This window comes from Garra rufa, chromosome 6 (assembly GCF_049309525.1).
Source record: "Garra rufa chromosome 6, GarRuf1.0, whole genome shotgun sequence".
NCBI classification, from domain to species: domain Eukaryota; kingdom Metazoa; phylum Chordata; class Actinopteri; order Cypriniformes; family Cyprinidae; genus Garra; species Garra rufa.
Genome location: NC_133366.1, coordinates 15,325,039 through 15,351,231, shown reverse-complemented (window position 1 = coordinate 15,351,231; position 26,193 = coordinate 15,325,039). Strand labels below are relative to the sequence as shown.

The 26,193-nt window shown below is 34.6% G+C and overlaps 1 protein-coding gene across 1 annotated transcript in view; it reads left to right on the top strand.

Moving 5' to 3' along the window:
- The window catches only part of evi5l (ecotropic viral integration site 5 like), a 46,750-nt gene extending 20,773 nt beyond the window's left edge, over window positions 1-25,977 (top strand). The window contains exons 16-23 of the mRNA XM_073842854.1: window positions 2,086-2,232; window positions 3,412-3,507; window positions 3,597-3,692; window positions 10,936-11,140; window positions 22,982-23,151; window positions 23,452-23,568; window positions 23,829-23,994; window positions 25,357-25,977. Coding sequence (XP_073698955.1) covers window positions 2,086-2,232; window positions 3,412-3,507; window positions 3,597-3,692; window positions 10,936-11,140; window positions 22,982-23,151; window positions 23,452-23,568; window positions 23,829-23,994; window positions 25,357-25,454 — 1,095 coding nt within the window. The 3' untranslated portion in view covers window positions 25,455-25,977. The remainder of the gene's footprint in view (window positions 1-2,085; window positions 2,233-3,411; window positions 3,508-3,596; window positions 3,693-10,935; window positions 11,141-22,981; window positions 23,152-23,451; window positions 23,569-23,828; window positions 23,995-25,356) is intronic.
- The last annotated feature ends 216 nt before the right edge of the window (window positions 25,978-26,193 follow it).

The following is a 26,193-nucleotide window of genomic DNA, read 5'->3' as shown; positions in this document are numbered from 1 at the left end:
GGGATACTATTTTAAAGCTGGCAACATCAACAGCTTATATCGAAATATATATCGTTATCGTTCAATATGGGGAAAAAATTATCGAGATTACATTTTTGCCATATCGCCCAGCCCTAGTTTGAGTGATAAATAATCAGTGTGTAACCTGATAAAAAATATTTTTTAAATGTTATCCGTGTTATATTCCATATGCAGCAACATTTATAATGATAGGTTTGGTCATTAACATTTAAATGCATAATTAAGCAAACACAAGAGCAGAGTTCTCAGCATGAAAGACTCGTTAAAGAACGTGTCTCTTCATTTCTCTCTAATACGGTAGGAAATTAAATTAAACGAAATGTAGATAATGTTAACTGTGATGATTGACAGGGCAGTTTAAACAGTGACAGGATTCAGGTAACTAAGCAACAGAGCGTCCATCAAAGAAGCAGTTATGACGAAGTAGTACGTCCCAAAGCTTGCCTACTATTCTGCTACATACTCAAAAGTATGTACTTTTCTTCACAAAAAGAGTACATACTTATAGGGCATAGTATAAGTAGGCGAATTGGAACGCAGCAAAACAAACCACAGTGAACATGGACAAAAAAGCTGATGGGACCGCTTTGGTTGGCCCTGTGGATGGGAAATTTTGTTATAAAAAACGAATGGATGGAAGCGTCGATAAGAGCATGGTTGTGTGCAAGCTATGCAACAAGGAATTCGCATATCACTGTAGCACATCGAGCCTATTGCTTCAATTAATGGCAATATTGCACTGGTCTGTTGGACTTGGTTGAACAAAAATAAACAATATTTTGTTGCTTAAGCTTATGTATTCAGTCATTATTCAATGGTATACTAAAAATCCATATAAAAAAACTTTTCACTGTTCTCAGGTCAAATATTTATATGCGATTAAAATGCGATTAATTTCGATTAATTAATTACAAAGCCTCTAATTAATTAGATTAAATTTTTTAATCGAGTCCCGGCCCTAATATATATATATATATATATATATATATATATATATATATGAGCAATATCATACAACCCGATATACAGCCATATCGCACGGCTACTAGTGTGATATTGCGTTCATACAACAGTTCTATTAAATACTACTATTATTTATAGAAAATATTATTTATTGCTAGGCAATTGGTCAAAAGTACAAAGGCAGTGCTCTGATATACAGCATTAAATGTACATGAAATATAATGTGATAAGATTTTGCCCTCAGCCAAAACAATTGCTCTCAAACAAATAATAGATTAACGAATTATATCTCATGTTTAACCACTATAGAGATATCAGAGCCAAAAGCAAATTCCAGAATATCTGGCCGAAGTTAAGCTGCTCTCGGCGGGTTGTGAGCACTGAATGGCCGCTGACGCCATGGAGCTCACATCTCCGAAAACAATGATGAGCAGATGAAATCTTTAAACAGACATTATTATTAACAAATCGCATATTTGAAGCCTAAACAAGTACATTCTCACCTAAAAACTCTCAAAACTACATTCTGTGACACAAAAACAGTATTTATAAAATTATAGTGGATTTGGGTGTCCACCATGACACACGCTGTAAGAAATACCACAAGCAGAGTGATAACTAGAATATCACACTCCTCTCAGCCAATTCGATTCAAGGACCAGAAACTGACCAGAAACATAACTGTTGTAAAATTATAATTTTATATAGTGTTTTTAAAATAGTAATGATTCATTTTTATTTATTCATATTTAGTTATTTTAGTACTTAACAAAATTGAGAAATGTTTCCTTTTGGACTAGCTGAAATAAAATAGTTACTATAATGTTTTTCTTTTTTTTTTCGGATTTATTTTTTATGGTTTTAATTTGAGGTAAATGTGGAATTCGTAATGTAACAGTGCAAATAGCAATATAGCATAACAGTATACATGAACAGTATATATGAATATATATCATGCAGTCATACTTATTTGTATGTAAAACTTGTATGCTAAAATCATGATGCATTAGTAAGTTTGCTAAGTAAAGTTGTTTGTTGTTGGAGTTCAGGGACCAAACAAATTCACTCAACCTCCTCACACTTTTCTCTGTGTTTCCATAGAACCAGATCAACTGTAAACTAGTTGTCAGACATGAACAAGAGAGTGCCAGCTTGCAGGAGAGACTGCAGAATGCTCTTTCTCACAACAAAACACTACAAAGCCAGCTCAACGAAATGAAGAGAAAGATGTCCGAGTCCGACTGCAAGGTGCAGTGCATTCACAGCCATAGAAAACAGGAAGAACAGATAACTGAATAATCAATGAGATAAACTGTAAATGCGATGCGTCATATATCAGTGGAGTGTCGGTTATTGACTAACATGAGACATTATTTTGTAGCGTTATTGGTTGATATTTCATTTCCTCTATTTTTACCCCATTTACACTGTAAAAATATTTTTTTAAGTTGAAAATTAAAAAAGAATACATTTACAGTTTGCTTTACAAGAAAATACCATTTAATTTTTTCTACTACAAAATAAACTTTAGCAAAAAAAAAAAAATCTGTGTAATCTTTACAGTCTTTAATCTCTAAAAGCCATTAATAATTTAATAAGAAAATCCCATCCATTCTTCATATTGTATTTTACAGTCAAACCAAAATTTATTCAGACACCTTCAGCATTTCTCACATTATCACAGTTATGCAATAGTTTAGTGACAAAAAATGGCAATAAAATATGACAAGAGCTCAGAGTCAAACTGTGTCAGAACAAATTCATCTTGATAATGTCAGATAACTTTGATAGAAAGGTATAAAGGTAAAAATTTAGACAACTGTTAATATGACAGTGTTTACACAATTGTCAATACTTTGTTGACCAACTACCAAGCAATTCTTAATTTTGTTCACTCTGTGGTGTAAAAAGAAAAAAACACTTGTTTCAGGTGAAAGTGTTTGATTTATTTTTGGTCCCAAATTTTGATCAATTTTACTGGTAGTCCACTGTATGAAGAATCTTTGGGTATAATATGTCACAGTTTCACTTTATTTTGCTATCCCCACTTACATAAATAAGCTATAGTGAAAGTTATATCTGGTGTCTGAATAATTTTTGCCTCGACTGTATCATGTCTAAATTAATTTTCAGCATTAAAAAAAATGATTGCTCTTAGTTTTTATTGCTTTATATTTTATTTATTTAGACAAAATAGCGTAACATGTTTATCTGCCATTTATCTTTTATCACACACCAGACATAGACAAATAATTATCAGTATTATCAGCCTTATCAGTATTAGCCAGAATTGTAATATCAGTACATTCCTAGTAAATAGACTACAACTGAATTAGCGCTTATAGATTAATGCATGAATTAGAATGTAGAATTTTGTATAAATATTTTGAAAAAAAATGTCTTTCTTTCTTGCTCTCTTTCTTTTAGAGCAAAGAAGAGGTGATGGCGGTCCGTCTCAGAGAAGCTGACAGCATGGCAGCTATGGCTGAACTCCGGCAAAAGATAGCCGAGCTAGAAATACAGGTGAGAAATACAGGCCATTCATAAAACATTACAACAGCCATCATATCAGTATAATTAAGTGTAAGTGTGTGTGCATATATTGCCTACAGAAAGAGGAGGGATTGATCCAAGGCCAGCTGAATCACTCAGACTCCAGACAGTATATAACTCAACTGAGACAGCAGATCGCTGAACTCAAGACCGAGGTGAGGCTGTCACAAACAAACACACATGTACATGCACTGTAGTCTGCAAGTTCAGCTGCTATCTGTCACAATCTGTGCGCTTGCATCGTAATCTGCGATCAGAAAAAAGTCCACAACATTTACAACCCACACAGTTTTTGGTAAAAAGATTTCCCATGATCCCAAGTGTTTGTGTTTGACTACACAAACCTAGTTTCTCCTCTTCTTAAATTAGCATTTATTGCTGTTAGCATAGCTCTTTTTCATGTTTGTTGATCTTAATCTGTCTGTCTGCACTTTGCCACCGTTTCTGTTAGTACGCTTTGAGCGGTTACCTATGCGTTTTAAAGTGGTATTGTAGTGCTTTTCTTGGCATTCGGGACCCTCCCTAACCACAATCAAAACCACTCGAAAATCTTTTTCCCCATTCCCCCCATATGCCCTCACACACACACAGACGGCTTTGATGGTTTGATACTGTGGTGCTTACCCACGCAGCCAGTCACAGCTCGATCTCACGCACTTCATGTGATGATCTTGCTCATTTGTAGAGAAACCTTTCGTGACAGGGGGGTGTGAGAGTGTGTTGACATTCTCTTTTTTCTTGTATTTATTTCCCTACCTTTCACCTCTCTGTTCACGTATCACTCTGTGTGTCATCTCTCGTTTTCATCGCTCTTTTCGTTTTGATTCTGTCATCGCCACTCACGTTTCCTCTCGCTCGATTTCTTTGCTTGTGTCAGTGTTTACATACAAATGTGAAGTGATTATGCTCCAGTTTCATGGTTACTGTAATCAGTTGAGTTGAGATGCATTGTGGGCGCTTTCAAAGGACGGATTTTACATCAGCGCTTTAAAAGTGCTCATATTCTGCCACAAAATCAGGTCGCCATATGTTCAGTAGTGCCAAAGATTTTAGATCATCTTTAATCAAAACAAAACTTGAAGAAGCACCTAATCTGATATAACAGAATGATTTTTTTTCAACAGTATAAAATAATTGATATTTTAAATAAATATTTTATATTTTATTAGTATTCTATTTGAGGTAAATGTTGTCATATATATTTGTACTAACTAACTCAGTTTTCATTTACCCAAAAACTTTGTGCAGTTGTGATATATTGTGTTTATTAGGGCTGTCAACTCATAATGATTAATTAACTTGCATTTCAAATGATATGCAACTTAATTAGTCCAGTTGTTAAGAACAATTTATAGCATATATCAATATTTTTAAAACAAACATTATATATATATATATATATATATATAAATACATAAAATTGGTATTATTATTATTATTATTATTATTGCTAATATTATATATTGGTATTAGTAATATTATATTTATTTTATATTTAATAATAATAATAATAATATAGACATACATACAATTTTTATTATTTTTATTTTGTATTTTATTAAAAAAAATAATATTAATTTTTGTCAATTAAATGTAATAATTTAATAAAACATTTTTTTCGTTATATATATATATATATATATATATTAAAATGCTAAAATGATGCTGAAAATGTAACTTTGATCACATGAATAATTTACATTTTAAAATATATTCAAATACAAAGCAGATTTTTTAAATAGTAAAAGTTTTCACAATATTTCAAAATATTACTACTTTTATTTTGTATCATATAAATGCAGGCTTGGTGAGCAAAATAAATTTCTTTAGTAAACATTAAAAACATTTGCATGTTTATTTGTTCTCTGACATTGGTTATGGTCACATGACATGCAGGTAAACAAAAATATTTCATTTTTTTAGTTTTTTTTATGATTTATTTTAATCTAACTTTGTTTTGTTTTTTACTTATTAGCTTTGCATTAAACTCACAAACCCCCTGCAAATCTTTCACAAACTCCAGTTTGGGAAACCTTGACATAATGTAAGGTTTAATGCACTTCAAGTTGTTAATAACAACAAATGTAATGTATTTTATTACTCTTTGTATTTTTATGTCAATATAATGCAAGATTATCCTATTTAAATCAATGTGATAAACGAGTTAGGTGAAAAGTAATCTGATTACATTACCTAAAATATGTAATGTACTGGATTACATTACTAACTACCATTTTTACTCATGCAATTTGGAATCAGTAATGGATATCTACCTAAGTAATCTATCTAACTCTCTCTCTCTCTCTCTCTCTCTCTCTCTCTCTATATATATATATATATATATATATATATATATATTATGTCTTTTCATCATCCAGGCAGTCCATAAAGAAAGTGTTTTTGTATTCCTATTTTTATTTATTGATCTTTGTACATGTGTAAATGGAAGTCCTTTGTGCACTTTGGCACATCTTGCAGTTTATCAGTATTTCAGCATTAAGTGTGTTTTTCATTACAATTTCTAAATGTTTCATCAACCGTACTTTTAAAAATCTCGGTGATGTCCTAATTCGGAAGTGCTGTGCACTGACTTTTTGCTCTGTGGTTTTGGCTGAAACGAGATCAACCAGACAGAGGAAGTGAGAGGTGGGGCTTGTGTAGATGATTGTCTCAGGAAGCTTTTCCATTGGTTAACCACAGCCCCTCCCACTCCCACACTCGCAAATTGCTAAAGCACTTATTGGGAAACCCATGACGTTTCAGATCTGAGATTTTAGCATAATACCTGTTTTAGGCTCTCACGAATGTTAGAACGCACACACACGCAAACACACTCACTTGTGCTCACTGACTCAGAAGGGAAGATCTGAAATGAGAGCAAAAAATTGTGGTCCATTTCTGTCACGCAAGAAAATCCACTGTCTACATGATTCACACACATCCAGAGTCGCGAAACATATTTACCAGCATACATGCAGATTTAAACCCATAAATCATGCCACAAACAGCCTTGTTGGTAAATAAAATAGATAAATAAATGAAACCACTAAAACTCTTGCATTTTTACTGTAACATACTTCATTATTCTTACTTTCAGTGCAAACTTTTATCAGATGATTCGTGATTTTTTTATTATTAACCCTTTATCTTCTTATTTGCTGCCAAGTAATCTGTCTAACATCAAAGTCTCAGTAAAAACACTTCTTAATCAATTTAACCGAAACCACAGCCTGTTTAACACAGAAATAAGATTGACAAAGTGATCTCAACCACAGTGCATGTTTATACTTTGCTCAAACCTCTCTAATATTCAGTGCTTAAATTCTACATTAGTGCATATTAGTAATCACCACTTTTTGCTATGGAAACATCCAAACCTGTTGCAAGCAGTTTAGTAAAAATACTGTGACAATTCAAGTGAAAAAAAGGATGGTTTAGACAGGTAAATGTAGTATGTAGTGGGCTTTTAATGTTAGTGTTTACATTCTACAGATAACTAAAGAAATCTGATGCTTAGAAAATTTGGAATCATAGGAAATATTTGGAATCCTGGTTCTGGAAATGACTCCGGAGTTCCTTACTGTGTTTTTTTTTCCCTTTATAAATGTATAAATTTATAGAAAAACTTGTTCACCTAATCTCACTGTGACTACATGATATTCCTTTTTAAATTTTTGTAGTATTCAGTTATTCAGTTATTGTCTGCATCTATTGTCACTTCATGTAGTACAAAGCCATGCTCATAACCTGCCATTTTGGAGAACAGAACAAGCCATTTTTACTCTTCAGGCTAAAAACTAGTTTATTATTTTCATATACTTTAGACATACTTTAGACAGCCTGTTTGTGTTTAGGTGGAAAACTTATCCGAGATGTTGGCTAATCAGTATTTGTCAGTTGTGTTATTGAACATGCAGGATCACAGAATGAAACCGTTACAACAAACCTCATTAACTTGAGTGAAAGGCAATAATCAGCTATATGCATTCACACATTGAATGATTCAGCGTGACATATCATGACACATTGAAGAGTGACTGCAGACATTTTTCTTTAACTGTTTTGAATCGGTTTGCAGAAATAATTTAGATTACCCATTACTATTAGCAAGGGACCAAGAGGCAAATTAATAATTAGCGCCACTGAATTGAAAAATCTATTAATAAGGAGCCTCTTTGATTGAATAAATTTCCTTTACTAATTATTTTTTTTATTCAACTCCCATTTCTACAAAAAAAATAAATTACAAATTCATGTTATGAACATTTTCAGATTGTATTATCAGGTCAAAAATGAGTCAGTGTTTTAAGATACATTTTAGACTATTTTGCTAGTTTTTTATTTATGTTTTTTGTAATATTGTTGTAGGCCCTTGCTGGAAAAAAATGGCATTGTTTTCATAGTATATATTGTGTTTTTTTATACCTCCCAGGCTTTTTAATTAGCTAAGTAATCTATACTAAATTTGTCAATCAGCTTCACTAACTAAGTTTTGCAAATGCTATGGCCCTATAATTTCCATGACGTGGAAAAAACACAGATGGAAGTCCAGTCATAAAACTGGAATTTACTTTATAACGTGGAATGTCGCAGAATTTGGCCATTTTTTTTTTATAAATAAATCAACAGTGTGTCAGTACACTTAAATCAAAATGCGAAATGGACTAGTTTCTGTGAATATTAAGCTGCAAAATACTGTTGAAATGTGACCCAGGACCAGTCAAAACCAGTCATAAAGGTAAATGTTTTGAAATTCAGATTTATACATTATCTGAAAGTTTAATAAATAAGCTTTCCAGTGATGTATGGTTTGTAAGGATGGGCCGATATTTGGTCGAGATACAACTATTTGAAAATCTGGAATCTGAGGGTGCAATAAAATACAAATATTGAGAAAATCACCTTTAAAATTGTTCAAATGAAGTTCTTAGCAATGTATATTAATTATCAAAAATTAAGTTTTGATATATTTATGGTAAGAAATTTACCAAATATCTTCATGGAACACGATCTTTACTTAATATCCTTATGATTTTTGGCATAAAAGAAAAATCGAGCATTTTGACCCATACATTGTATTTTTGGCTATTGCTACAAATATACCCATGCTACTTATGACTGGATTTATGGTCCAGGGTCACAAATGTGAATTCTATGTTTTCTGCTTGTTTCTGTGTGAATGAATGGCGCAGATGCACGGTTTTGTTTACAACACACATACTGAAGCACATGTGGCTTTTGTGGCGTTTTCAGCCTCTGCTGCCTCAATATGTTTACATGAACACACAAACATTATCTCTAGAACAGCTCCGAGAGTCACTTCATGGGCATTTTACTGTTTCATTCAAGAAAAACTATCATCATATCATATACAAACTGAAACTTAAAGTCTTTACAGCAACCCGTCAAAATAAAGGTTTGGTTTGACTTGAAGAAACTGTGACAGAAATATAACACTTATAGTCGTGGCCAAAAGTTTTGAGAATGACACAAATATTAGTTTTCACAAAGTTTGCTGCTAAACTGCTTTTAGATCTTTGTTTCAGTTGTTTCTGTGATGTACTGAAATATAATTACAAGCACTTAATACGTTTCAAAGGCTTTTATCGACAATTACATGACATTTATGCAAAGAGTCAGTATTTGCAGTGTTGGCCCTTCTTTTTCAGGACCTCTGCAATTCGACTGGGCATGCTCTCAATCAACTTCTGGGCCAAATCCTGACTGATAGAAACCCATTCTTTCATAATCACTTCTTGGAGTTTGTCAGAATTAGTGGGTTTTTGTTTGTCCACCCGCCTCTTGAGGATTGACCACAAGTTCTCAATGGGATTAAGATCTGGGGAGTTTCCAGGCCATGGACCCAAAATTTCAACGTTTTGGTCCCCGAGCCACTTAGTTATCACTTTTGCCTTATGGCACGGTGCTCCATCGTGCTGGAAAATGCATTGTTCTTCACCAAACTGTTGTTGGATTGTTGGAAGAAGTTGCTGTCGGAGGGTGTTTTGGTACCATTCTTTATTCATGGCTGTGTTTTTGGCCAAAATTGTGAGTGAGCCCACTCCCTTGGATGAGAAGCAACCCCACACATGAATGGTCTCAGGATGCTTTACTGTTGGCATGACACAGGACTGATGGTAGCGCTCACCTTTTCTTCTCCGGACAAGCCTTTTTCCAGATGCCCCAAACAATCAGAAAGAGGCTTCATTGGAGAATATGACTTTGCCCCAGTCCTCAGCAGTCCATTCGCCATACTTTTTGCAGAAAATCAATCTGTCCCTGATGTTTTTTTTTTTTTTGGAGAGAAGTGGCTTCTTTGCTGCCCTTCTTGACACCAGGCCATCTTCCAAAAGTCTTGGCCTCACTGTGCGTGCAGATGCGCTCACACCTGCCTGCTGCCATTCCTGAGCAAGCTCTGCACTGGTGGCACTCCGATCCCGCAGCTGAATCCTCTTTAGGAGACGATCCTGGTGCTTGCTGGACTTTCTTGGATGCCCTGAAGCCTTCTTAACAATGCAGTGGAAAGTTTTTTTCGGGATTAAGTTAATTTTCATTGCAAAGAAGGACTATGCAATTCATCTGATCACTCTTCATAACATTCTGGAGTATATGCAAATTGCTATTATAAAAACTTAAGCAGCAACTTTTCCAATTTCCAATATTTATGTAATTCTCAAAACTTTTGGCCACGACTGTATATATATATATATATATATATATATATATATATATATATTATTATTATTATTATTTTTTTTTTTTTTTTTTTTTTTTATCGATAAATTAAAGATGCTTTTTTTCCCCAGAAAATTAATGGAAAACAGAATTTGGTAAAAATAAAACTAAATTTAAGGGAAGAAAAGGTAAAACAGAATTTCATAGGGCCTTAGAAATGTAATTTTTATTAAACCTTTAATAAACTGCTGTTAAATTGTGTAAGTTTCATGATTTCAATTAATTAGACATGCTTTTTGATAAATATTTATTTAACCGTTAAAACCAGGGTTGCCAGGTATGTGTAACAAAACCAGCCCAACTGCTACTCAAAAGTAGCCCATTTATGGCCAAAACTAGCCCAATTGCCTTCTGGGGGTTTTCGCTTCAACCCGTGGACTAAAAAACATCCCACAGCACCAGTATAAAAGTAGCCCAATTCAGCTGGAAAACCACAGACTTGGCAACACTGATTAAAATAAAGTCTAGAAGAATTAATCAGAGAAAAAAAAAACGGAATCTGGGAGAAAATAAAACGGATTTCAAAAGGCTCTAATATGCAGGTCAATTTACTAGACAGGAACTGATTCAGCATTCGTGAATTCTTTTATTCAGATCTGTGTGTTTTTAAGAATGTTAGCCAGAGTATAGTGTTTGTTAACTTCCTTCTCTTAAACATTTTAGATCAGGCAGCTGCGTGGACAGCCTTCCAAGTTCCAGAACACCGGTGGTGGCGTTTATCCGGACCTATGTTTGGAAAGCCCAGCATCTGCAGAGGGTGATTACCTCAGTTCGGACGAGGACCCTCTTCAGAGCCTGCCTGTGAGCTCCCTGTACCCGCACCATTCATCCCCTCGTCTGGACAGTCAAGGCAGCACGGACAGCGACGGCGAGGAAAGAAACCCCATTCAAACTCCCTGCCAAGACCCTCTGCCTAACCAGCAGCAGCTTTACCCAAGTATGGTGTGCACTGAAGGATTAGAGAACTGAGATTGCTTGAAATGGTGAGACGGGATGGACGGAAACCTTTAGGAATAGACTGCACAAAATGCACACATATATAGCGTGAGAGAGATTATGTACATCCACCCAGAAGCTGTCAGAGGTAGGGCAGGAAACCGATGCATAGCGTGACACTCTCATAGTATACTTCGCCCTCATTCAAGCTGTGTCCGAAACTTGAAAAACACACTCGTTTTTGGTGATTGGACATAAAATGACATCTGATGAAATGATTAGAAACACAAGAATTCATAAATGCCCAATTTGTTATTATTTGAAATATTTAGGTTTACATTTCTACACAGAAATTACATTAGCCACTTTTCCATCATTGGGCCATTGGGAGAAGTTCACTTCCAGAACGAAGATTTACAGGTAATTTACTCACCCCCTTGTCATCCAAGATGTTCATGTCTTTCTTTCTTCAGTTGTAAAGAAATTATGTTTTTTGAGAAAAACATTTCAGAATTTCTCTCCATGTAGTGGACTTCTATGGTGCCCCAGAGTTTGAACTTCCAAAATGCAGTTTAAATGCAGCTTCAAAGCACTCTAAATGAGGGTCTTATCTAACAAAACTATCTGCTATTTTCTGCAAAAAAAAAAAAAAAAAAGACTGTTATAAATGTTTATATACTTTTTAACTTCAAATGCTTGTCTTGTTTAGCTCTGTGTGAACTCTGTGCATTCTGGTTCAAGACAGTTAGGGTCAGTCATTTCATTTTCTCCTCCAACTTCAAAATTGTCCTACATCGCTGTTTTACCTTTTTTTTGTAAAGGGACGTTTGATCTTCTTTGCATGTTCACTTTATAAACACTGGGTCGGTACTTCTGCAGCTATGTAGGACAATTTTGAAGTTGAAGGAGAAAATGAGATGGGAGTTTATCGACATACCCTAACTGTCTGAAATATTTTCCTCAAAAAACAATTTATTTACGACTGAAGAAAGAAAGACATGAACATCTTGGATGACAAAGGGGTGAGTAAATTATCCATAAATTTTTGGTTTGGAAGTGAACTTCTCATTTAATAGGATAGTTCACACAATAATAAAAATTACCTCATGATTTATCACCATCCTCAAGCCATCCTAGATTTATATGACGTTCTTCTTTCAGATGAATACAATCAGCATTATATTAAAAACAAAGTCCTGGCTCTTCCGAGCCTTATAATGGCAGCGAATGGGTGTTGAGCCCAATAAAGTGCATCCATCCATAATAAAAAGTGCTCCACACGGCTCCGGAGGGTTAATAAAAGCCTTCTGAAGCGAATTGATGCATTTGTGTAAGAAAAATATCCATATTTAAAACATTATAAACCATAATCTATAGCTTCCACTAACTGTCGTACACATTCAGGAGAGTGGTGATCCAGCGGATGATGTAGGATGTAGACGAACACAGTGATAAGTGTGGAAGTGCAGAGGAGAGAGCAAAACAAAACTAATTTAAAATACGAAACTAAATTGTGAGAAAAATGTTAGCCAAGAGGAGACTGGTTTGCGTTTGCCGTAAACAAAACTTGCTTCTCGCAAGACTAGCATATATATAGAACGCCGTTCTCTCATTAACATGCGTACGAGTTAGTGGAAGCTAGAGATTACTGTTTATAAAGTTTAAAATATGGATGTTGTTTTATACACAAACGCAGCAATTTGCTTTAGAAGGCCTTTAATAACCCCCCAGAGCTGTATGGAGCACTTTTTATAATGGATGCATGCACTTCATTTTGCTTCAGTATCTGAACAGCAGCTATTTACCATCATTATAAAGCTTGGAAGAATCAGCACATTTTTTAATATAACTCTGATTGTATTCGTTTGAAAGAAGAAAGTCATGCACACCTGGGATGGCTTGAGGGCAGGTAAATCATGGAGTAATTTTCATTTTTGGAAGGTGGTCCCTTTAGACAAATACACGGCAGCTGCTTTCGGTTTCGGACACAGCCTCTGTGTTTCTCTCTCTCTCTCTCTCTCTCTCTCTCTCTCTCTTATACTTTCTCTTTTTCTTTCTTTTACTGTTTTTTTTGTCAGTGTGTCTGTTGCACAATTCTTAAACGTATTGTATTTCTTCCCAGGACTGAATTCGGAGTTCTGTGTAACAAAACATACATGCATACAGACGGCAAACTGTCCTCTTCTCAGAGTGCCAGAAAGTTCGGCCATTTTTGCCATTTTCTCCTTTCAAAGAAAACAGCGTGGCCTTGAAACTACCTCTGATTTAACCAGACACTCATTTAATCTCTGTGAGCATACCAACTTCACGAATACAACAGCCATGTGGCTAGAAATGAGGTGACAGAAGAGAGAAAAAGCAAGCAGGATATACACCTTCGGATAAACAAAAAGTCTTTGTCACACTCAGTTGGTGTCAAACGTAGAGACCATCTCTACTGTTTCTTTCGAGGAAAGCAGCAGATTTGATGCCTCTCTCAGCCTGGATGTTCTTCGTTTTGTTTCTGTCATGTTCCTCTGGAGAGGATGTGCACCTTTGTATGTTTAGCTCAAACGCAACAGACACTACAATCACTTTAATGAGAGCTAAAGGCTGAAGGCGAGAAAATACGAATGAACAAAGTCTTATTATATAACATAATAGGGATGTTAATAGTTACATACATAGATGAATATTACCGTAGCTCATCCATGTATTTGTGTGTGTTTTATACAAAATGAAGAAAGGTGATCAAAATTTTCAATGGAAAATATCCATTGCAAAAGAAAACTATTGTGTCAACATTGCCAAATGTTTTTTTTTATGTTATTTATATGTTTATTTCTTTTATGTTTTTTTTTTAAATAATGTACATGTACTTCATGCAGAGGCCAAACTATTTAATTTATACTATTCTTCTGTGCCAATCCTGAAAAACAGCATGAAGCTGAAACAACAGGGTCTCCAGAAAAGAGATTAGTTTAAAAAGGGTAAAGAAAAGAAAAACAACTGCTGCTATGACATATCTAGTTAGTTATTTTATTATTATTAATTTTATTCTTTTGAATCCCTCTCCCATGTAAGGTAGATTTATAAGTCCAAGATATACTGTGAAGTTATTATCGACTTGACGCTTATCAGCAATGAGTTGCCTAGACCTCAAGCAACTATGCGATATTGATTTGCATTTCACAACTACTAACCATCTCAAGGCAGTTATTAATCCTGAGTTGTATAAGTTTGTGCTGATTCTAAAACAACTTCCTGAAGACTAGCTCTTGGTTGTTATTTAAGAAAGTCGTCTTCATTTGTAGTGCTAAAGCTTGCCTGCATTTGACTGAACTACGAACGGTTTACAAACAAACGTAACTACTCAACTAAATTAGTTATTTCACAAAATATTGTGAGATTGTGTATATATATACGTATGTTATACAAATATTTCATACTTGTAACAGTTTTCTTCCTTTTAATCGAGTTTGGTCACTTTAATTTTTTACCCACAATTTCATAACCTGTATTGAAGACTTCCACCGTACTCAGTACTGTCTACGATGCCGTGTTTGTCTGACTGCACATGGTGCATCAATATCATTGCCTTTCCCCACCACTGCCTCATTTTGCTAAAGCTCATGGGGCGTTGCATTTATCAAACATTTTACATGTTTACATGACTTTCTGAGAGCGATACATTGCCGACATTTGCACCCTTTAATGTTTATCGACAAAAAGCAGTGAGAAGCTGCTCTCGTTCATATCTCTGACAGTATGATGCATTACAAGACATTTGGGAGAAGTATTTACAGTATATGACATGAAAACCATTTACAGTTGAAGTCAAAAGTTTACATACACCTTCAAAAATCTGCAGAAAAATAAGAAGGAGCATACAAAATGCATGTTTTTGTTTATTTAGTACTGACCTGACTAAGATATTTCACATAAAATATGTTTACATATAGTCGTGTTTTGTTTTGTTTTCTTTTTTAGTGGTAGTACTGTTCTTGAGTCCCTTGTTTGTCCTGAACAGTTAAACTGCCCGCTGTTCTTCAGAAAAATCCTTCAGGTCCCACAAATTATTTGGGTTTTCAGCATTTTTGTTTATTTGAACCCTTTCCAACAATGACTGTATGATTTTGAGATCCATCTTTTCACACTGAGGAAAAAATGAGGGTCTCATTTCTTGAACTTGAGGATCAGGATAAAATGAACATATTTTGTCCTCCGGGGAAACGTATCTTCGGTAGCTTCAGAAGTTTAGTACTAAATGAAAATAATATTTAGGCAACATCTTCATTCTGTTCAAAAGTTTTCACCCCCTGGCTCTTAATGCATCGTTTTTCCTTCTGGAGCATCAGTGAGCGTTTGAACCTTCCGTAATAGTTGCATATGAGTCCCTCAGTTGTCCTCAGTGTGAAAAAATGGATCTCAAAGTCATACCGTCATTGTTGGAAAGGCTTCAAATAAACAAAAATGCTGAAAAACAAAGAATTTGTGGGACCTGAAGAATGTTTCTGAAGAACAGCTGGCAGTTCAACTGTTTAGGGCAAACAAGGGACTCATGAACAACTATCACTAAACAAAACAAAAAAAACTGCTGTGTATTATTCAGGTATGTAAACATCTTTTGTGTGATATCTTATTCAGGTCAGTACTAAATAAAAAATATCATCAGTTTTGTATGATCCCTCTTGTTTTGGCAAAACAATTAACATTTTGCAAATTCCGCAAGGTGTATGTAAATTTTTGACTTCAACTGTAAACGTGTTCATAAAGCTCATTTTGAGTGCTTAAGGTGACCTGGGGTTGCTGTTTTAACGTACCACAGTGTTGTATTGACTGACAATTGTTATCAATGACAAAAGTGTTATCAATGGTTTGTGTGGACCAGCTTGCTATTTCCCCCTGTGTGAATTAGACCAATACTGATATTTTATGCATATGGACTTGAGATTTTAATACTCTAGCATCATCTCTGCTGGGGCTCTGATTTAGCACATCCTTCCTGTTCCCCAGTGACCTCAGTAACATTTAAAACCATCCACAAACCAGTTTCAGTAGTGTGTACCGTTTATAAACTGTGTTCTTTACAAGAAAAGCAGCCTGTAAAGGAAGTTGCTGTGCCCCTCTCATTTCTTGCTGGTCTTTAACCTCAGAGGGTCCCTGAAGCTGAGAAGCTTTATCGAGAAGTTGTTTTACCAACATTTGTTCTGGTTTGGGACTGTTGGATTTCAAATAGTCAAAGGAAACTTTCTTCACAACTTGATTACAAAACAACGGTTTTGTGGTGTGAGTTTTAGCTTCTGAAGAATATTTGCTAATAGGAAATCAGAAATGGCTGTTTTGAAATGAACTTAGAGTTGCTCTTTAGTGGCTAATCTGGTCAAGCACATTTTTGTTTCACATTAAGCTCTAATTTCAATCACCTTTAAGAATGGCTGAATTATGTTCTAATCAGTGGAAGAAGAAAAAAGATGAATGAAAAATGTTCTGGTGATAATAATATCAGTACTTTGTGGTATTATGAGTCAGTTTTCCCTGTATAAAGTCTGTCACATATCTCAGAACATTGTGTCGCCGTTTCAGCTGAAGCTGGATGCTTTTATATACTGTTATCCGTTATATTTTTTCATGCCAGTTTTTAGCTCTTATTCTTTCTGTTATTGTTGTTTTAAAGGTTGCCATGTCAGCGATAATCATAATGAAACCCTAAATGGTTTCACGTAAGATATGTTGTAGTTACAGCAGACAACCTAACTACAAAAAAGCATTAATGTACACTTTTATGCATGAGCTTAAAAAATCCTTATAAAATACTTTATTGTATTATTTAATGGCTCCATTACTTTCTTTTTTTATATTGCAGTATACTACATCATTACAAACAGGTGGCTGCATAAATTGGGGGAAATAGTATTTGTATATAGCGCATGTAATCTCATTCAATTGTTACAAGCATACAGAAAATGTGCTTGCTGTATGTACTGTAGTTAGTGTTTTCATTCAAATGTTGCTATTTCAAACACTGTGTGTATCCAAACAGCAACCCCAAAAGCCGATAAGGTCGATATTTCATACACATCACATTATGCTTTCAGGTGTAGCCATATGAAATAATTGGCCAGTGAGTTTTTGGCATAAGGTCATATCGCAGAGGCTGATGGGACATCACCTCCTCTATAGTGCTCCAACAGCTGCCTTACCTCCTTTCACCAGTACGTAAATGTCAAGTAGTCTCCCCATGACACCCATCAGATCACATCTTCTCTCTCCTACAGTTTTGATGTGTTATTAAGAATGACAGTACTAAAGATTATATAAATGGCAATGTTATCAAATGATGATCCAGTGTTCTGTATTTGATGATAAATAAAATGTATTTAAAAAAAAATAAACATTTATGCTATACATTCGCAAAGGTCAAATTTTGGTCTCATGTGTAGGTATTATTTTGCATGAAAGGAATAAAAATTAAAAATCAAATTAATAAATCACTGTCAAAACAGGACGATAAATGTAACTTTTAAATGTAATTTTTTTTATTAATATTTAGTATTTTTTTATGGTACTAGACAATATTAACCCTAAAATAGTGCAGCAATTGTCTATATAAAGAATATCATAAAAATATAGTAACCAAAAGGGATGTAACAATATCAAAATCTAACGATACAATAATATCACAAAGTCCACAATATGATATTATTCTGATATTGGAAAAAAAAAGAAATGAAGAAAAATCAAATTGTGTACATTTTAGTTCAATTCTTCTATCTAATGCACTTTGAGAGTTCTAAATTAAAGGAGTAGTTCACTTTCAGAACAAAAATGTACAGATAATGTACTCACCCCCTTGTCATCCAAGATGTTCATGTCTTTCTTTCTTCAGTCGTAAAGAAATTATGTTTTTTGAGGAAAACATTTCAGGATTTCTCTCCATATAATGGACTTCTATGGTGCCCACGAGTTTGAACTTCCAAAATGCAGCTTCAAATGGCTCTAAATGATCACAGCTGAGGAAGAAGGGTCTTATCTAGCAAAACGATCGGTTATTTTCTAAAAACATCTATAATTTATATACTTTTTAATTTTTACAAAGAGTACACACAGAGCTAGAAGTATAGAAATTGTATTTTTTTTTTTTTTGGAAAATAACTGATCTTTTTGCTAGATAAGACCCTTCTTTCCTCGGTTGTGATCGTTTAGAGCCATTTGAAGCTGCATTTTGTAAGTTCAAACTCGGGGGCACCATAGAAGTCCATTATATGGAGAGAAAACCTGAAATGTTTTCCTCAAAAAACATAATTTCCTTACGACTGAAGAAAGACAGAACATCTTGGATGACAAGGGGGTGAGTACATTATCTGTAAATTATTGTTCTGAAAGTGAACTACTCTATTAAGAGCTTCAGGCCATGTTCTTAACTAAGAAAACTTAAGTCAGAAAAAAGTCAGTAAAAACTTGTACCTGAACTCTAAAGTGGATTCAACTCTCTTTTTAGCTGTGATATACTGTGTAATTCTAAATTAAATCATGCGCAATAAACAAGTTCACTGCATGCACTGTGAACTGAGCCGTTCTGAGGCACGGAAAACACCGGATCACGAGCTGATCGCCTGAACGAAGTGCCCGTTTGGCTTTGAAACGCACAGCAAAAACAGACTTGAAGAAGGGATTAAGCCATATTGTGCAATAAGAAATTGTTGAATAAAGTCGTTATTTTTGTTTTCTTTGTGTACGGAATGTATTCTCGTAGCTTCATAACATTACGGTTGAACCACTGATGTTACATTGACTATTTTAACAATGTCCTTACTACCTTTCTGGGCCTTGAACGTGTCAGTTGTGATGCTGTCTATGCAGGGACAGAAAGATCTTGGATTTCATCAAAAATATCTTAATTTGTGGTTTGAAGATGAATGAAGGTCTTGCGGGTTTGGAATGACACGAGGGTGAGTAAATAATAACAGAATGTTAAAATTTTTTCGGTGAACTAATCCTTGAAGAACCACCAGAGTATAACAGAAGACATTTTGAAGAATGTTACAAAACTTGAGTCCATTGACTTGCATTGTATGGACAAAAAATATTTGAAAAAAAAAAATGGTGTTTTACAAGGTCATACAGATAAGTACAGATGGTAATTTGACGCAATGTTTATTTTTATTAAACTGCTCCTTCGAATCTCTGCATGGATGTAGCATCATGCAAAAGTAATTGTTTTTGGTTAGAAATTCAGCTGGTCTTGTGACCTTGTTATGCTTCTTATCTTGTTTTACATTGAATAAAACAAATTTAAAGAGATAGTTCACCCAAACCCAAAGATGAAACTATTGTAATCATTTACTCACTCTTAAGTTCTTCCAAACCTATATGCATTTCTATATTCTCTGGAACACGAAAAAAGATATTCTGAAGAAAGTGGGTAATCAGACACTTGCTGGTAACGACTGACTTCTGTATTTTTATTTTGTATTTTTTCATATATGGAAGTCAGTGGGGACCAGCAACTGCTTACAGTTGTTATCCACATTCTTCAAAATATCTTATTTTATGTTCAACAAATGAAAAAAAAAAACTTAAACTTTACAACTTTAGGGTGACAGAATCATTTTTAGTGAACTTTTCACTTTAATTACACTACTTAAAGAGATAGTTCACCCGAAAAATTAAATTCCTCTTATTAATTACTCACCCTCATGTCATTCTAAACCTGTAAGACCTTTGTTCATCTTCAGAACACAAATTAAGACATTTCTGATAAAATCCAAAAGCTTTCTGACCCTGCATAGACAGCAAAGCAACTGACACATTTAAGGCCTAGAAAAGTAGTATGGACATTGTTAAAATAGTCCATGTGACATCAGTGGTTCAACCTTAATTATATGAAGCTACAAGAATAACAAAACTGTCAGTTCCGATTTCATCAAAAAATATCTTAATTTGTGTTCCGAAGATGAACGAAGGTCTTACAGATTTGAGACGACATGAGGGTGAGTAATTAATTATTTATTTATTTTTTGAATGAACTATCTCTTTAAGTCTTCATCTCATATGTTTGCATAATTTAAACATTTCAAATGTCTTGATGTGGAAAACACAAAAAAGCTGTTTTTTAAACACATTTCTTGCTAAACTGCAGCTTTTAGACAAACCCAACGAAGAGTCGTTTCCTATTTGTCTTTCCTATAGCACAGATGTCATGTTGGTTGGCCTAAATGTGAGGAGTAATGGCAGTTATTTATATGGTTTTAAGGCATGGGCAAAAGACCTAAGTCTTGTTGCACCTCACACAACCACACTCTCCACAGTTTTTCTACAGTCTCATCACTTTTCCCTCTCCTCCGCTTTTCCTCGTCTGTCTGCATGGGGTCTGTGACTGTTTCATACATTCAGGGCCAAAAGCCAATCTGAGTTAGAATGACGTGTCACAATCACACCATCAAAACCATATCACACTATTAAGCCTACCTATGGTTTACATTTGCACTGAATGACTAAACTGCAGCCATTTTTGCAACGAGAACATAAAATCACCACAGCGCTTTATTATTAGTCACATCCACGGATAAACTTAATATAGGTGCTCGCGATGTATTTTAAAACAGGAAATGTTTTCTTCTCGATGAGACCACCCTGATTTATTTTGCTGTTTAGTTTTCACTCGCACTGCAGCAGCAGCAGCAGCAGCAGCAGCAGTTACGGTTAGTACAAGTCTGGTTTGTAACAGCTCGAGGCAGAGCGCACGGCGGAAACTGACGCGTCTGTGGTCGGCCGGTGCTGTGAGCGCGCGTTACCGAGGTTTCAGTTTTGCTGCGCTTTAAGGAACGCGCACCTGTCCTCAGTGATTTATTACTGCTGGTGACACAGACACAACACGATATCTCGGCCTAATCTATTTACAGTAAATACAGTCAGATAAAAGTGAGAGTTAATCTGCATTTAATGTGAATGTTATTATAGAAAAACTTCGTGAAACTATTGGCTGGTCTTGGACGCATTTACTGGTAAGTCCTAACAATTTATTTAACAAGAGACGTTTGAATAGCACTAATGGCAGTAAACTGAGTTTACAGTGTCTATTTCACAAAATATCACTAAAACCACCTGTCCTCACAGCATATAACTCAATACTTTATATAGATTAAATTATAGTCTGTATTAAACCTAAAAATAAAATATGAATTTTTGAAACACTGTCCTGAAGGACGGGATTAAATATACTTTTTAGGATACTTTTTGTGTTCCTACACACTGTTAGATATTTATGAAACATTTTTAAACATTATGTAACATCTTCATCCTGACGATCCTCTTTCCACATTCATTGCTTGCTCTTAACAAAATCACAAAGTGTCTGGAGAAGTTTAACTATTATAATTTGAAGTAATCACACAAGTTTAAAGGAAATTGATTGGTATTTTTCTCCCATTTGTACTTGTAATACGAGAAACACAAAAAAGTCAATTTAATATATCTGTGATATAAAAATCTATTTTTTAATCAACGCCATTAGATGTCACTGTAAGATTTTCTGTCTGGTAAAACAAAAATAGGCGAAAAATCAATTTGAAAACAGTACTGAAATAATGACCAGATTAGCTTTTTATAATTTTTATCAAATTTAATTTTTGTTTTAAGCTTTGTGGGTCTGCTTTTGCCCAAAAACACACAAATGAGTTAAAAGCAAAAGTTTTTCTATTTTTTAATTTTATATATTAGTATTTCATTAGTTTCTTGACTAAATTTTAAAGGATAATTAACATGGCCAACATCTTAAAGATTTACCACAATTATTAACAATTATCATCACTGTTTGAATTTCACTTAAATAGTACGTTCAGCATTTAATGAACTCTATTTAAAATCAATACATTGAATGTTACACACATTTTTTGCTTATTATGCTGTGAAATATTTCGGTACACCAGATACAGCCATTAAAGTGTTATTTTCATGTTTTAAATAATATCAAGTAAATTATTTCGAAAATTGCCACAATATTTAAAACTAAATATATATTTTTAACATAGACCTATTTACAACATTAAAGCAAGAGTAATTATAACATTGCAGGTGCTATAAAAAAATTCTATATTCTTATTTAAATATTGATCATCTTAATTCATTTCATAAAGTGGTTGTAAATAGTGTTTCGACAGGAATATGCTGTCATGAAGCTGCTCTGATTAGCATCTGAGAGTCTCTGACTTGCAAGATGAGAACACATTTCCGTTTACTATCCTGAGCTCGCATTTCATGAATTAAAAAATAAGCATTATTATTTTCACTGATGAATATGTGCTTCCCCTACTGGGCAAAAAAAATGTAAAAATAAAAGCTTTTTTTATTATATGTAATAGGCTACTCATTTAAATGTATACATATGTCATGTATTTTCCTTTCTCTGTTTTTAGTCCTGCAGAACAATCTTCTCTGTCGCTGGTTCTAGCTCTCTCTGTTCATTATGCCTCGTTCGTTTCTGGTCAAAAAGAGTAAGAAGGGAGGCTTTCGTTCCTCTCTTCCCATCGCTGACGTGCCCTATCTAGGCCTAGTGGGCTGGTCTGTCCCCATAAAAGTGGCTACACTGACAGAGGAATCAGGCCAAGAGATACAACCATATTCTCCAACCATGCCGCAAAACAGCACACACAACGGTTTCGATAATGACTGGAAAACAGGTAATCAACTAAATTGATTTTTAATAGGTGTCAAGGATCCCTTTTTATTTTTGTATATTAATTTTCAGATCCTCTCATGTGTTTGACACTTATTCTTAACTGGGTTTCTGCAGATCCAGCAGGTTTCCGGTATGGCCCTCCGTCTCCAGTGCACTGGTTACCTGTCAACTCCAGAGACATAGCAGACATGCAAGGGCTCAACAGCAGAGACAGTTCACTGGACTGTTCTCTGATAAGTCCTCGGAGGGATTTAGGCTCAAAACATTGCAGCTTATGTGGAAAGGTGTGCCTTTTGTGTAAAAAAAAAAACCCAACAAACTCAATGTTATATGCTTATGTAACACTAAAACAAATGAAGCAAGCTATCCTTCAAGCCGTTTTTGGACGATTTTGTTTGTTTAAATACAAATCCACTCACTTGACCAGCTTCTCCCGTCCGTAAATCTTGCTCACCAACAAACAGAAAACGAGACGTTTTCCTTGAGTAGCGCTTTCATTGAATTTCGCTTTATTTTGGCCTAATATGGAAAACTGTTCACTTCCTGAGACGTTCTATAAACAGTTGTTTTGAATTTTCCATTAGATTTTCTCATCCCTTGCTCGCCTGGAGGCTCACGTGTACAGATCTCATGGTAGTCATCATGGACGGTCTTTGGTATTCCGTGACAGCAAGGATTCCGTGATGCCATGCAGGGTAAAGGTAAGACCATTAGTTTGCAATGTTCACGGTAAAAGGAGTTATTTGTCTCCCTCTGATGCTGAATAGTATAACTGCAGCGTTCTCTTTTGTATTGTGTTTTTACGTACGGTATGCTTTTATCTCTGCAGTTCCAGCTTGTTTGTCATATTTAGTATGTAGTTTAGTAAGCGTTTATACTTTTTTGTAAGCAATTATTTCTACAATTTACTATTACTATACAAAAATGACAATGATAAGTAATACATAATTTTGAATTTTAGGAACGAACATTCGACTGTAAGGAATGTGGGAAGGTATTCAAACGCTCATCCACTCTGTCCACTCACCTCCTGATCCACTCGGACACACGGCCATATCCCTGTCAGTATTGTGGCAAGAGATTTCACCAGAAATCCGACATGAAGAAACACACCTTCATACACACCGGTGAGACTCAGAGATTTGAAACTTTGAAATAGGGGGAAATGTCCCTACTGCCATTGTATTCTACGCTAATTACGTTTCATTCGCCTTATCCACCTTTTTTCTTGGAAATAATGGGTGAGACTTCCGGTTCATTAGCCAATAGGGAAATAAGAATAACAACTTGCAGTAAGGTAAGGCGACCAATTTTCCGAGGGACATTTCCTAGTTCCATGGTCAAAATATCACTGAAATCTCACTTGTGACTATCTACAAATTAAGAAAAGGAATGTTTAGTTGTTGTTTTTTTGGTTCCATATACAGTATCACAATGGATACAGTGATGTTTGAGGGTCAAATTTACCATAGTCTTTTAATACAATAATAGAACATATCAAAACAGTATATAACCAAATTATGGTTTTAGAAAAACATTAAAAACAATAAATATGAGAACATAAGATGAATAAAACTGTATTTAACAAATTGTATTTACCAGTTTCAACAACTATGAGTTATAGCAGAAATAATTACAAATTTTGTGTTGATGCGTTTGGAAATTGATATTCATATTATTTTGCATTTTAGGCTAATTTTGCACAACTGTGTTTAAAGTTGGGGATTTTGTCCTAACCACTTTCTATTTTTGAAACGGTTTCTATTTCTGTGATGTCGTGACAGCATACAAACTATATGACACTTATAATCTCCGATACTGATTATGTGCTTTATTCAATGTTAAAAGTGTCTAATGTGTGTTTAAATATCATATTGCATGACATTTATAGCCATACTGAAAGCAAGAATTGATCATTTGTTACCTCAGATCTTGAAAATTAATTTAAGCCTACGGTAAAACTGCGAACTCAATATGAACAAACAAGAGTTTTCCATGACAAAGATAGTATCAGTCATGTAGCTTTAATAATGTTAAAAGGAATTAAATTATAACTAGTCCATTTTGTTGGGACTGGGAGTGCAGTACACTTCTGCACTTCTGAATGGCAGTATATTTGCAGGTTGTTTTGAAAGTGCTGTAAAACGGGGACAAGACACCAAAAACCAGGACTGTCCCCAGAAAACAAACGTCTGATCATCCTAAGGTGCAGTAAACGGTCAAACCGTTGCATTACAAATCAGTGTGCTCATAATTAAGATAATACATTAAAATAACATTGTAAGACACACCAATGTTACTATTAAGCAGCAAAACGAACTGTTTTGTACAGATAAAAATAGCTGGAAGCAGATGAGACCGGAAGCCATGACCCATAAAATGTATGAATGTCCACACCCACTCTTATAGGAGGAAAAAGGTGGATATTAAGTGCATGTTTTGTTTTGATTGCTCCCCATTTGACAAGGTTCATTTTATGTTTTGTTTAGGAGAGAAGCCTCATGTGTGTAAAGTGTGTGGTAAAGCCTTCAGTCAGAGCTCCAACCTGATCACACACAGCAGAAAACACTACAGACCCTTCAGCTGAGCGTACACTTCCCTCCACAAGGAACTGAATGCCTACCCAACTAAAACCTTTGTGAATGTACATAAATGAGCTTTAAACACAAAGTATTATAAATTATCATATTTTCTTCTATACGTTTAAACCAAGTCAGTTCTTAGGAACAGCGTTACATGAGATATAAAAGAAAATGTCGTCATAGCTGTACATCAGTATTAACAATTAAATGCAAAGAAATATATAGAGCACAACTGAACGCAACTTTGACTCATATAGACGGATCTGGTAATACAGAAATGAGTCAAGCAGCAGTGCAGCTGATGGCTGCAGGTTCATTTGAGTCACTGCAAAACATGTTTGTTTATAGCCGTTCCGCACAAGTTGAACTTGTGCATAAATTCAGACAGCAACAATCAGACCATTTTCTCAGTCCAGCTAACCAGATGCTATTTTAAATAAAACTATATCATAAGAAAAGGACTGTTTCAAAGCTTTATTTTGCATTTACTACTGAGATTGTGCACATCTGTCAAACAAAAAGAATGATGATTTATTAGTTGGGCTTTATCCAGCTCATCATCCTTTCTCAAGACTTCACATTAGAGGGATCTGGAAAGACAAAGTGCTTTAGGTGAATGAATGCAACCAGTAAAAATGTACAAATGACTAATACAGAAGTTAAAAATAAAACTGTGCAGTAAACATCCTATTAGGAGTCAGAGATGGTTTAAAATAAAAAATAAAACCATAAATTATGGTTGTA